This window comes from Myxocyprinus asiaticus, chromosome 21, assembly GCF_019703515.2.
Source record: "Myxocyprinus asiaticus isolate MX2 ecotype Aquarium Trade chromosome 21, UBuf_Myxa_2, whole genome shotgun sequence".
NCBI classification, from domain to species: Eukaryota; Metazoa; Chordata; class Actinopteri; order Cypriniformes; family Catostomidae; genus Myxocyprinus; species Myxocyprinus asiaticus.
Genome location: NC_059364.1, coordinates 3,547,725 through 3,562,829, shown reverse-complemented (window position 1 = coordinate 3,562,829; position 15,105 = coordinate 3,547,725). Strand labels below are relative to the sequence as shown.

Genomic DNA, 15,105 nt, shown 5'->3' with positions numbered 1-15,105 from the left:
AACGGGAAACAGGAAGTGTCTCATATCTTCTGTGTGCAATGTGTGATTTAGATGAAAATCACTGCAAAAAAAATAAAAAATTCTTTCTGTCTTGTTTTTTAGTAAAAATATCTAAACATTCTTAAAACAATATAAATTTACTTGAGAAGCAAAATGACACAAGATATTGTCTTACAGAAAAATCTTTAATAAGTAAAATTAGTGAAGTTCATGTAGAAAACAAGAAAAAACTATTTGCCAATGGTGTAAGAAAAAAACTTGACACTAACGGAAAACAAGTTTATACAAGCATAAAAATTATTAAATTTTGTTAGATTTCTCCGATGATCTTATGTCATTTTGCTTCTAAAGTAGTTTTTTTTTTCTTGTTTTAAGTATGTTTAGATAAGACAAAAATACTCTGCAAGAAACAGATTTTTTGCAGTCTATTGTTCAGTTGAATTAAAAATATTTTTATGCTTATTAGTGTTTTGTATGGTTAGCTTAGCAAGATGCTAATGCCAAACTGAGAGGCGTTATTTGTGTGATGTGGGGAGTTTCTACCCTATAAATCTCTTATATAACATACCATGACAGTTGGGCTGCACGATATGGAGGAAAAATGATATATGCGATAAGTTATTGGATAATGCGATATGTGATACGATAATCCTATGATAACATCATCAGTGCACATAGAACATTCAAACCCCCACCGCCCAAATAAAAGTATATTGGAATAAAAAAGGACCATCTATCTCAGAGATCACAAACATAGTTGTCTATATCCAAATTGCATAAAGGCATATATAATTGAAACCTATCTTTTGATGCATCAACACAGATCCATAGCGGCCAGTAAACAAGCCAAGTTTGAGTTTGTATACTGGCGTCTGGTCTCATTATTATCTACATACTCACAATGCAGGTTGGAAGCACAGGACAGCGCCGGTTACAGCAACATTTCCACAAATGTGACATGCTTAATCATTTGAGTCAGATGTAGATTTTATTTTAGACACTATTTTCATTTCAACTTTCAAATTATGTCACTTTTAGCACGAAATTCAAACAATAAATGTTGTTTTGATGGTATTTAATGCTGTGTGTGACAGAGATCGGTAGCTCCTCATTCAAATGGAGTGGGGCACAACGCTCTCGCTCTTCTACTTACAGCACAGAAAAAAAAACATGAACATCAGAGGGTATGTTGACAGATACTGTACAGGTCAACAGTGAAATTAGTCTTTTCTCTGCGTCTATGCACACTGCACGCACACAAGTGAAAATTGCGTGGCCAGTCTATATTTTGCTATCTGCGTCACCATGAACGTTACTTTTTAAAGTATTAAAATCATGCTGTTATCGCAAGCGCTTGTGATATTTATATTGCGATATGTACATTTGCAATATTTTGATAAATTTGATATTTCATGCAGCACTACATGACAGTTAGGATGCTGCCTTGAATGGCAGTTGCCTATGTGGCACACTAGGATTTGGAACAGGGATACAGTCTGCCTTAAATAATTGTTTAGATGAATTTAATGCCTTCTTATGGACTGATTTGAAGGCTTGTTAACATTTGCTAGATATGCACCATGTGCATGATGCACAGGGCCCGGGGCCCCGTTGGACCCTCTAATGCAGCTGACCAAGCGGAAGAGAAGTATACCGTAGTTGTTCTTCAATAGAGCACATCTGCAGATAAAGAACAGCCTTTATTTATAGCATCCTGCTATTAAACAACATAAAACAGTGAATTTTCCATTCATTCAGTCCAATACAAACCTCTCTTATCCATATCTTGCTTGGAGAGACAAGACTAGGACTATTTTTGGACATGGATGTGTGTATATGTGCATGTTATAGAGGTAGCTTTTAAATGTGGCATGAAATAAAATGCCTAATACTCTCCTCAAATCTTTACACTATCTGGACCAACTCCATTTAAACTTTTTTCGTACAGGCCTCAACGGCGGGAAGTGTGTCACCACGCCGCTCCCTCTACCGGACTCTCTCCGACGAGAGTGTGTGCAGTAACAGGAAGGGATCGTCATATGCCAGCTCACGTAGCTCCATGCTGGACCAGGCCATGCCCAACGACATCCTGTTCAGTAGTACCCTACCCTACCACAGCACCCTACCACCTCGCATCAGCTTCAGCCACCCTGGATCCAACCTCAAAAGTGAGTCCTACACCCTCAAATGACCAATCATATATAGTATACCACAGAAGAGGTACTGTTCCAAAACCTAGTGAGCTGCCTAGTTAGACGGCATTTTAAGGCATCATATGCATGATTCTGAAGCAAAGGCTGTTCCAAAAGGTAAGTTGCATATTTAAGCTGCTTCTTTACAATACCTTGTTTTGCCCAAATTATAACGGAGCATCACATGTAGGAAATAAAAACGTCGATTTTATATACATTCATTCATATGGAAAAACAGTAGTTAAAAATTTACTATTTTAAGTCACATCTCTTGATGAGCACTATTTGTGAGTTGCTGTTTATGTAGAGCATCTAAATCAGTCACTTTCAGTTAGAATGCTGCCTAAGAAGACAGCTGCTCATGTAGGCAGTAGACAGCAAGGCAGCTAATTAGGTTTTGGAACAGAACCATACTGTATACTATAGCAAGAGCATTCTATGCACAGGAAGTGATCTTCATATACAGTATAAAGCATTTCTACAAGGACACATTGGAATCTGTACGCTATGATAGGGGAATTTCTTTTATATTATACAACAACAAAGTCACATAGTAGACGGCAGCCCACAGCAAGGGCACTCGACTGCAATAGGACACACTGTTACTAAAGGCAGTGGCCATCAAAGTTAGCACAGGATGCCATGAGATAGTGCGCTTTCTAGGAAGAGCAACTGTAGAAATGAATTGTTGTTTGTTTGAATGTCGCCTTGTGTTGCATAGTTCAAGAGCAAGATATTAAAGAAAGATTGGAAATGCATTTACCAAAAGAAATGCCAGTGGTTGCAAGGCAACAAACATAAAGGGGAAAATTCACTAACAGTGAATTGCGCCCGGTAAAAGTGCTGGTCCCACTTTATATTAGGTGTCTTTAACTACTAGGGCTAAAATGATTATTCGACGTTATAGACAACGTCGACAATAAAAAATTGTCAACCAGAATTTTCGTTGTGGAATAGACGTTTGATCTCATTTAATGTAACATGTTCACATTAAACTCTAATGATGACATGTGAGAGCAGCACTGCAGTTCGTGCCTGACTGAGGAGAGGAAGAAATATACAGCTCACAGTCCAGATGCACCCTAAACTTTCACAGCTTCAGGTGATCACAAAGTATGAGGGAATTAGAATGCAAAAATACAAAATAAGTAAATACAGAAGCACTCTTTTAGTGAAATAAGCGGAGCCGGAGCTCTTTAAAGGAAACACCCCAGCATTACATCTTTAATGCAGTTATATTTAATGCGTTATAGCTTTAATAAAGTTCAAATAATACGGAAGCAGGTCATGTAAATAACTACAAACTCCGAAAATGTCCCGATCTAAGGGGGAGAGATTGAAACTGCACCCGGCTGATGCACTCTGTCGCGAGGACACTCATCCCTCGAGCGCACACGCTTAATGCAGCTAGATTATAACGTGATGACTCGCGACTTATTGAATCATAATATATGTGTCGCTGTGCATTTCTTATCGTGAAGAAAACTGTCAATATGCAGCTTTATTAATAAGAGAGAGTTTGTTTTTTTGTGAGTTAAAGATGGATTGAAGTGAACATAAAGGTGAGAGAGGGTAGTCGTCGCCACATTATACACTGCAACAAAATACGCTTTTGATTTGTTTTTATTTTAGCTTGTTTTCCAATATAAATATCTAAAAGTACATTTTGTTTAGCAGCTATACTGCAGAAGAAATAACTGTTATCTGAGAATGTTGAATATAATATTAAAAATACAAATATTTTAAAATATCTAAAAATCCTTTAAAAAAAGATGCATTCACATGAGAAGCAGCATATAAGACATTTAGACATGCTTTTAGAGAACAGATCATGAATATGAGTATATTTTATCTTTATTGCACTCGCAGAAGTATAACCAAGTGAATAAATACACTTATATACAAAATACACTTACTGTATATTTAAGATACATTCTCTTAAAGCAAGTCTAAATATGTTGCTTCTCAAGTAAATATATCTTGTTTTAAGGATTTTTAAATGGAAAACAAGACAAAAACACTTGATAACAATAGGAGTTTCTTTACTGAATTAAACTTAATAAAAATGTTTTTTTCCCTTTAATTCAGTGAATGTCATGTAGAGGTATGTTTAAAAGATGATTTTGTCCTCTTTATTGTTAGCAAGCATGTTTAATACAACCTTTTAAGTAAGGGCACAAGCTGAATAATTAGTTAAGAACTAATGATTAATCATTGCAGTAATCGCAGAATAGTCGAATAATCGTTCAAATAATCGTTAGATTAATCGATTATCAAAATAATCAGTAGTTACAGCCCTATTAACTACTATTTACTAACATTAAAATACATACAATACAATGTATTTATTGTGTAACTACATGTTGTTCTGCAAAATTCTCATAAGATTCACATTTGCTGCTACTGAAGTTGAAGTACGGGTAGGTTAGGGTTAGGTTTATGGTTATGGGTAAGTTTAACAGCTACAGATGTAATTAAATACAGGTACTTTAAATTTAAGTATAATGCAACAACACGTATGTACATAATAAGTACGTTATATAAAATGCTTAAGTACATAGTAGTTAAAGACACCTAATATAAAGTGAAACCTGTGCAGCATCACTCCACTACTGTGATCCAGACACCTGAATCATCTTGTTAACATGCAAAAAGTGCGCTTGACTACACTGCCAGGTTATAACGCTCTTACCCTTCATAATCGAGGGGGTCTTCATAGTTAATGGGACATTTCACCCAATATACAGTTTGAGGCCAACGTATGAGTCCCGTATCCTTCTCTAGATATGCTAAACGTGACCAAGAAACATACAGTGTCTTGAAAAAATATGTGAACCCTTTGGAATTAGCTGGTTTTCTGCATTAATTGGTCATAAAATGTGATCTCATCTTCATTAAAATCATAGACAAACACAGTATGCTTAAGCTAACAACACGCTAGCAATTATAATCTTTCATGTCTTTATTGAACACATCCCATTAAACATTCACAGTGCTGTGGAAAAAGTTAGTGAACTCCTTGGCTAAGATGACAAAATAGTTAATTAGAGTCAGGAGTTGGCAAACCTGGCATCGAATGAATGATAATTAATTAATAAAATGAATTAATAAAATAATGAATTATAGATTGGAGGTGTGGGTTAGAGCTCCTACAGAATGGTTTCAAAAAAAGAAAATCCACCTTTTGGAGTGCCCCAGTCAGATTTTTTTCCCATTCTGATGGTTGGTGTAAACATTAACTGAAGCTCCTGACCCATATATGAATGATTTTATGCACTGCTGCCACACGATTGGCTGATTAGATAATCACATGGATGATTGTTGGTGCCAGATGGGCTCGTATGAGTATTTCTGAAACTGCTGATCTCCTGGGATTTTCACACAGAACAGTCTCTAGAATTTACTCAGAATGGTGCCAAAAACAAAAAACATCCAGTGAGGGGCAGTTCTGTGGACGGTAACACCTTGTTGATGAAAGAGGTCAACAGAGAATGGCCAGACTGGTTCAAACTGATAAAGTCTACGGTAACTCAGATAACCGCTCTGTACAATTGCGGTGAGAAGAATAGCGTGTCAGAATGCTATTCTGAGATGCGGGTTGGCGCTGTTTTGGTGGCACGAGGGGGACCTACACAATATTAAGCAGGTGGTTTTAATGTTGTTGCTGATCGGTGTATACTTGTGACTTGAAGATGAGATCACATTTTATGACCAATTAATGCAGAAAACCTGCTAATTCCAAAGAGTTCACATACTTGCCACTGTAAATACATAAAATCACACTTACAAATACCTTTAACAAACAATGCACATCTAATTCAATGAACGCATTCAATTAATTATCAAGGTGTGATTCAATTAGAGCTTGTTTTTTCAAGCGGCCCAAGCTGTCTGATTGCTGTCACTCATGATGAATTTCTGATTGTTTCGACAGATAGCAGTTTGCTGCATTTTTTTTTTTTTTTGCCCTGCTCATCTAGTGAATAGTCTAATTCCATCCCTTTGAGGCTTAGAGAGAGAGAGGCAAATTAGAGAAGCGACATCACCTCGAGCGTTCTGTTTTTTTGCCTCACATTATTTTCAGATTGAGTTCTTTGTGAGATGAGGAAACAATTATGTCATATCCTGTCTATCAGGCAAGAGAGAATGAAAGGGGTACAATGAAAAGGTTTGTAGCCATGTAATTGTTTGAAACAAAAAGCAATGTTTAGGGTTCCCCTGACGGATGCTATTGAGGAATACAGTAACTACTGCAATAACTATAGTTACAATAACTAGATGTCCTTTTAAGTGCATTCAAACAGTACCTTTTTTTGTGTAAATTCTAAGGCAGCATCGAATGTATCCTTAACAGAATGCATTGTGAATTAAGTGGAACAAAAGAAGGTGGACACTGATGGTAAATATATTGGTAGCACTTTATTTTACAGTACATGTACTTTCCGGTTACATATATGGTAAATACACTATATGGCCAAAAGTTTGTTGACACCATATGTGCTTGATGAACATTTGATTTCAAAACCATAGGCATCAATTTCCCCCTTTGCTGTAATAACAGCTTCCACTCTTTTGGGAAGGCTTTCCACTATACTGTATGTAGTAACATGGCTGCATGGATTTGCTCTCATTCAGACACAAGGCTATCAGTGAGGTCAGGAACTGATGTTGGTCGATGGGGCCTGACTTACAGTTGCTGTTCCAGTTCACCCCAAAAGTGATCAGTGGGGTTCAGGTCTGGGCTTTGTGCAGGCCAGTCAATTTCTTCCACGCCAGACACAGTAAACCATTTCTTTATGGACCTCACTTTGTTCACAGGGGCATTGTCATGCTGGAACAGAAAAGGGCTATCCCCAAACAGTTGCCACAGATTCGGAAGCACACAAAGCCCAAGCCATTACATAAAGAAACATTAAGATTTGTCTTTACTGGATTTAATGGAGTAACCAAATTCGTTAATTAGAAGGGGGTGTCCACAAACTTTTGGACATATAGTGTATGTTTTACCTACAAACAAATGTGTAGTAACAAGAGGTACTTACTTGAAGTGTTCATAAATGGTGACTAATATAAAACATAACTGTACTTACCAGTGGAACATAACATGTTAATTATGTTATTAGATGATCTAGCTTCCATTTTCTTGTCAGCCTTAAAATCTCATATCAGGAACCATTAGGCAGTGAAAACTGGCATGACTGCAGGTGACCAATCGAACACAGCACCCTTTCTTCAACATGGTCATTCCCACTGCCTTCATTTTTATGACCTTGTTGACCTTTTGACAGATGGCCTGAATTGAACCACAGACCATGCATGCTAGCTCAATTTCTATCAGTCAAAAGAACCGTCTCATAAGAGTCACTCTTTCAGGAATCAGATTGCACTGGTTGCTCTGTATGTTTTGTAGTATATATTCAAAAGAATAGGCTATTAAGAGTCATTTGTTAGGGAATCAGACTACACTGGTTGCTCTGTATGTTTTGCAGTATAGATTCAAAATAATAGGCTATTAAGAGTCCTTCATTCAGGAATCAGACTAAACTGGTAACACTGTTTGGCACTGTACATTCAAAAGAACCAGCTGATAAGAGTCATTCGTTCAGGAATCAGACTATACTGGTAGCTCTGTATGGTATGCACTGTACATTAAAAAAAATAAAAAAGAACCAGCTGATAAGAGTCATTTGTTTGGGAATCAGACTTCACTGGTCGCGCTGGGTTTTGCGCTGTAGATTCAAAAGAACTGCCTCATTAGAATCATTTGTTTGTGGATCGGACTACATTGGTTGCTCTGTGTGTTTCGCTCCATAGATACAAAAGAACCAGCTCATAAGAGTCATTTGTTTGGGTATCGGACTACACTGGTTGTGCTGTATGTTTTGCACTGTAAATTCAGAAGAACTGGCTCATAATAGTAATTTGTTCAGGAATTGGACTATACTGGTAGCGCTGTAGATTCAAAAGAATCGGAACATGTTAGTAATTCATTTGTGAATCAGACAATACTGATAGTGCTGTATGTTTCGTGCTGTAAATTCAAAAGAACTGGCTCATAATAGTAATTTGTTCAGGAATTGGACTATAGCGCTGTATGTTTCACGCTATAGATTATTTCATTCGGAAATAGACTGCACTGGTAGCGCTGTATGTTTTGCGCTGTGAATTCAAAAGAACCGGCTCATACGAGTTATTTGTTTAGGAATCGGACTACACTGGTCGTGCTGTATGTTTAACGCTGTAGATTTAAAAGAACGGGTTTATGAAAATAATTCGTTCTGGAATCGAACTATTCTGGTAGTACTGTATGTTTCGCGCTGTAGATAAAAAAAGAAACTGTCTAATAAGAGTCATTCATTTTAGAATAGACTCATAAGAGTCATTTGTTTGAGAATCGGACTATACTGGTCATGCTGTTTTGCATTGCTGTTTTTAAATAATGCTGTTGCAGTGCCACTGAATGGTAAACCCTGTCAGAGTATTTAGCACCTTGTCCCTAATTTTTCAAAAAATGTAATTGGTTTCTGAATAAGAAATGGTTCTCTGTTCCCAACTGTGGTGAACAATTGGACCAGATGTCATTCCAGGAGCCAGTTTACAGCAGAGCCCCTCCCTAACTGTCAAGGCAAAGAAGAGTGGCTCCATTTTGATTGTATCGTGGCAGGACCAACACAAACAAATGCCAAGCACAGCCATCAGATAAGCTGCTCGGACAACTACTCGATACTTCAGAAAGTAAGCCCCGGACCTTCCAGCATGTTGGAAAAGAGGTTTCTTCACGACCTTTCAAACCCACCATCTTAAGGTTTGTCCTAAGACCAGAGGTGAGAAGGACTATAAAAATTCTTCAAGACCTCTCGAAGCAGCATTAACTTACCATGTGGCAAAAGCTGAAACAAAGAAGCCACAAAGACAAATCTTTACACACAAACTTTTACTCCTAACATGGACACCAGCTGCAACACATCCACTCCATGTTTGTTCACAGAATTGTTTTTGTAAATTGCAGTTGTTCAATTAGCACAATAGTTCACACAAACTGAACTATGGTGGTATAAATTAATGCATGCGTAATATGTAATCTTTCAATATCATGTTTGGTCTCTATATCTTCAGAAAATTGCCAAGAGTATTTTTGAAGAGGTTTGGAAAGGAAGCAATACATAGATGAAACGTTAAAGACACTGTTCTAACTATGTACTTTAAAATATGCAAATGTTCCACACAGAGGAGGAAGGGTGAGCCATATTGTGTGGGCCCCCTCTGATGTCAGCAGCCACACTGAAATCTCCTCCCCATCAGGAAGGTATAAAGCATCCTTACAACAGCCACACCTTTGTCCTGAGTCCCCGTCAAGAGGGTCGTTAACAGGATACACTTCTATAACACTTCTCCGTTCTGAGTTCCCAGCTGTTCGAGTTCGGGAGCAATAACAGAATAATAATGAACATTCTGAATCTCTGGCCTGAGTGGTAGGAGATGTAACAGAATACAAACCATCCAATGTGCTAAGTCTCCGATTCACAGAGAGAGAGGGTAAAAGATCATCCAACGTTCTTAGTGTCCATCTGAGAGAGAGAAGAAGATTGACCAAGTACCAATTCTCACTACAAGAGACTATTGCAACGCCAAGTTCGGAATCCCTATAACAGTGATATAACTACAGCGACAAGGTGTAGCTCTGGTGAGCAAACCTTCTCTTCAAGTTTCGTGCATCTGCGTGATGAATCTTGCACCGACATAAGGGCTGTATATCTGCGTGTTCCAGATTGCAAGAACCCTCTTTATGCTTTCAGGAGATAAGCTTTCCTCAGCTCCTTCGTGTCCAAGGCTGTTGAAATGGAATTCAGCTCCTTCCCCACTGTAATGTGGCAAAGAGCCCCATTGGAAGACATCACCGTCACCAAACTCATCGATCGATCAAGGAGAACGTAAATATCACTATTAAACCTCTTTCCAGAGACCTTGGCATTAGTGTATACTATCAGTTTATAATTATCTAATGTTCCTAAGATTGCATAACCTGTGTATCAGATGTCTAGCAAATAAACTGAGTTATTTGTTTCAGTAGAAATAAGGTTTTCGCCTTATTAATTAATAGAGAAACAGCTATTTATCTGTCATAAGATAATAGTCATACTTTGCCATTGCTACATCCAATTCAACCACTTACATCTTTCCATCCTATGCACTTTATTTACCTATTCATTTATTTTATCTTTTAGCATATTAGTACCATTTTATAGGTTTTGTTAGTTATTCTTGTTTATCTTTTTGTTAATAAAACTCATTTTATTACAACTGTGTGTTCCTTGTGTTGATGATACAGAAGAGCTCTAAAGTTTAGGGTATCTCACAAATCCTTCAGATTATTCAGATGACCAACTCCCTCTGACAGTACATATTTTTATTTACTGAATAGTTCATTTGGATCATTCTTTTACTGTTAAGGTGAAACTCCTTAGCTGGTGCCCCGAGGATGTATGTTAATAATCACAAACACCTACACCTTAAGTGAAGTGTGATCAAAAATCACCACATACTTTGGTGTCTTGTGTGAGGCCCAGTTCATTTCAGGTGGTGCCAGGGTGATTCTCACTACACAACTCTATAAGCACCCAGTAAGAAACACGCTTAATCGGGGTCAGTTGAACCCAACACCAGCCACATTATACAGGGCGTCTATAAGACCGATTAGTTGACAGGTAGTTTCAACAACCAGAATAGACAATTTTGAAAATGTAGTTTTGCACATCTCTATCTGCTAATTAACCAGCCCTTCTAGTCTGATGTCTGCGCTGCCTTGAGTAGAAACCCAAGGAGATGACATTACAGGTTGAAGAGGACGTTAGATTGATGGTGACATGTGGCAGCAGTTTTATGCGTTTGAAGCGAGACCGTGTGTATGTTTGTGTCACTGATCTGTGTGTGTGTGTGTGTGTGTGTGTGTGTGTGTGTGTGTGTGTGTGTGTGTGTGTGTCTCCTCAGATGAGTTGTGGTTCTCTGACGGCTCCCTTGCGGACAGGTCAAAGTTCAGTGATCCGGGTCTCATGCCTCTACCAGACACTGCCACTGGCCTGGACTGGTCTCATCTCGTAGACGCAGCAAGGGCCTTTGAAGGTAGGCAGAGAAACACTCAATGTGTTTGTGTGTTTGTGTAACCCTCCCAGTGTTTGCCTGTCCTTTATCTTATCCGCGCCACGTCGAGACGCTTCAGTTAATTAAGAAAGCCACAAGCAAGTGAGAAAAGTCTAAAAGTCTAATTCGCCATGGGTTTCCTCTGGATTTTCCTTTGGGGTTTTTGAACTTATGTGTAAAATAAGGTCTGTGGTAAACATTACTTGATGAAACATGGACGTTTTGTTCTAAAACATAAATTACACATAGTCATACTTCAAACGTGAATTTTGAAGCCACCATGCATTTAAAAAACAAAGTATATAATTTAATATGGCTTCAAAATTCAGGTTTGAGGGATGAAACCCATGGCGAATTAGACTTCCGGGTTCGCCTACAAATTGACGTCACAGCTGAACAGCTCTATAAACTGATGCAGAATTTACACTAGACACTGGGGCTGAGTGGAATGATGGTCTAGAGGAGACCGGGGCTTGTTGTCACATTTTTTACTACAGTGACTATATCTCAGGGTAGGTTTATTTTGGAAAGTCAATTTCTGGATAGACACAAAGCTTAAAGTCTTTATTACAAAAACACTACTGAACGAGGATGTCCTTGACATGGAGCATGTTGTCAAACTATCTGAGCTAAGTTGTCATAATGGACCCTGCCATGAAATAGGCTTTTCAGAAAAATGTAAACAGTAAAAGGTGAAGTACAAAAATATCAAATTGTAACAAATGGTGATCTGTAATGAATGACGCAATTGAGTAACTACTTATAGTCGTGAATTTTTTGCAAGTTATTTTAAATATATTAGTTTCTATACCTTAAATCAACAACTTAAAAGCAATAGTTGTGTAATTCAGTTACAAAATTTACAAAAGCATTTACAATGCTTAAAGGGATTGTAGTTCATTTGCTCGTTAAAGATGTTAAAGGAATATTCCATGTTCATTACATGTTAAGATCAATCTACAGCATTTGTGGCATAATGTTGATTACCACAAAAAATGATTTTGAGTTGCCCGTCCTTCTCTTTAAAAAAAAGCACAAATCTGGGTTACAGTGAGGCAATTACAATGGAAGTGAATGGGGTAAATTATTGGAGGGCCCGTGAGAAAACAAATAGTCAAAATATTAAAAAAAACTAGTCTTGACCAACGCAAAATAGTTATTGTACTTTCCACTGCATACTGGCATTATGATCAAAACTGAACAAGTGCTTTGAAATTTGCAGACAAAATAGAAGTGTTCCTTTTGATAATTTATTTGCACTGTATATATTATTGCAATCAGTAAAAACATCAGTCTCATCAAATAGCCATGTGTCATATGTTGTTGGAAAGCTCTCAAAGAGTAGAATACATCCAACCTATTTGTTTTACTCACAGAAAAAATATAGCGAGTAATAGCTAAGTATATGTCTTTGATAATTATGTTGGTGTTGCTTATATGCTGCATTTTGCTTATAACTTCATGAAAATATAAAATAAACACATACTATTACTTAGAGGAGGTGATTATCTTTCAAATGAGCCTACACACAAGGTAATCGGATGCATAGATCATTAGATAATCCACATGAAGCACAATGTTACATATGGCCACCAGGAGATGGCGCCAAATACATGACACAGACACAATGATGACTCAAATGACACAGAATGAAACTCATTCTGTGAAATCTCATTACTAAAATCATGTCTGCATGCTATGCAAACCTTTAGTCATTGTTGTGTTTGCATATGAAATTAGTTTTTTATGTACAATTATGTTTAATTTGTTTGGAGAGGCTTTTGGACACATGGAGACATTTTTTGGACACTATGATAAATTATGTGTAATGCTATAACTTTTGATTGCTTTTTCGTATCAACACAATTTTTTTCTCAGATGCAGTTGACATGATTGGCAATAAAACAAAAGCAGTTTTTGAAGCCACCTTATTTACACCCAGAGATATATAATGTCAAATCAGAAAAATAAGAAAAAAGTAATTTTGTGGCTCAAATGAGTTTTTTTTTTTTTTGTTTTGTTTTTTTTGTCGTTTGTTTTTTTGTGGTAATCAATATTATGCCACAAATGCTGTCATTTGAGCTTAACTTGTATTGGACCCAGAATATTCCTTTAAGTACACAGTCTATGCAAAAACTGACTTTCAATAATCCCCTGTTATCCCCATTAGAAATTTCGTGGGTTGAATTTCCAGCTAAAATATCTATACTTTGACATTATATACCAATGAGGTTGGTCTTGCCTACCACCTCTATTAGACACCATCATCACTCACACAAAGACCACCAGCCTCTGTCACCTGCAATTAAGCACTCAGTCTCCAGTGTAATTATCGCCCCATTCCACCCCTGGGTCATTTGCATCTAAATACACCTGGATTGGACCATCTACACCCAGGCTTTAGTAACACCGGCCCCTTTTGTGTGGACCTTTTTTTTTTTTTTTTTATTATCCCTATCATTTCAGTAAATGGATTAGTAAAAAGCCCATCATCTTTTTGTTAATGTCTCCTCAAGTCTTGTACCCTCTTTCTGAATGCTGTAGTGGGTGACGTGGCCTCAAGCTGATGTTTGTGAAGAGCTTTTTGGGGGGGTTTATAAATAACCCCATCTCATTTTGAGGCGTTTGGCCGGCTAAGTTGTGCTCCAAAAGAATTCTTCTTTGGGATACATGGATTGTGTTGTTGAGTGTTTAGCTGGGACAGCTAGACTAAACATTCTGTTATGAACATTTGTTTAGCATTACATAAACACTTATTGTCCTTGTTGACTTACATTTGTGCTCAGTGATGCAAATGGGGGGCAAATATGTTGTTTATCCTAACATTTTATGCTGTGTTATTCTGGGTCAGGGTAAGACCCATAAAAACAGCATCTCATCTAAAATTTTCATTCTGTTTCCAAATATTACACCAGTCCTGTAGTCTTGAAAGTGTATTTATAGGATCTGAAGCACTTTGGTCTCATTTTAGCAATTCGTCGGCCCATTTGTTTGTGCGTCAACTGAGGAAGACGGCAAAAAATAGGCGTAGCAGCTTGAACTGACACGATTCTCTCAGAGCTCGAAGATCTGTGACAATCTTTCATCTGTCGGAAAATAAGCCCTTCATGTTCAGATCCTTCTTTTGAGTCTGAACACTTTTTTTATTTTTTTTGAGTTTGAGGTTTAATATAGGTTTTGATGTGCCTGACATTTTAACATTTTAGTATTTTCACAATTCAAATGACATGATTGAATAAACAAGGGCATCAAATGTGATTTAGCCATTTTTTAGTTTTCTTCAGAGTTTAAAAGAGAATATTTTCCCTGTAAAAATATTTTGTCATTTTTTTCATCATTTTATTTGAAAAGGTTACTGCTGAACACTCAAGAAATCATATTTTCCCACCTCAAACCCAATATGCCAGGTCCCTGAAAATTGGCTTTCAATGGACGGTTACATCAAAAACTATTAATTTACATTATTAAACCCTTAAAGCACTAAAGTACTTTATTTCAACTCATCACCGTAAAAAAAAAAAAAAAAAAAAAAAAAATGTATTCGAATTTGCATAGATAATGGAGAAGATTCTGTGTGATGTAATAAATCACACTTTATAATTGAAAAAATATTAATAACCAATGACATTTCTCTTTAATCTTCTGAGACCTGAGCATGACTGCTGTGTGCATTTTTCATTTCCCATTTTGATTTGTAACTAGTTGCACTTAATTCTTCTTCTACTTTCAGCTCTTGCTGTTAAGGGTCGCCATGGCAGACCATCCGTTATCCACA

The 15,105-nt window shown here is 37.2% G+C and overlaps 2 protein-coding genes across 7 annotated transcripts in view; one reads left to right on the top strand and one right to left on the bottom strand.

Moving 5' to 3' along the window:
* Positions 1-15,105, bottom strand: part of LOC127411934 (Kruppel-like factor 18) — a 317,765-nt gene that overhangs the window by 47,836 nt on the left and 254,824 nt on the right. The window lies entirely within an intron of this gene.
* Positions 1-15,105, top strand: part of LOC127411914 (signal-induced proliferation-associated 1-like protein 2) — a 212,625-nt gene that overhangs the window by 189,682 nt on the left and 7,838 nt on the right. For all 6 annotated transcript variants that reach the window (XM_051647814.1, XM_051647813.1, XM_051647812.1 and 3 more), the window contains 2 exons: positions 1,949-2,168; positions 11,181-11,312. In XM_051647814.1, coding sequence (XP_051503774.1) covers positions 1,949-2,168; positions 11,181-11,312 — 352 coding nt within the window. The remainder of the gene's footprint in view (positions 1-1,948; positions 2,169-11,180; positions 11,313-15,105) is intronic.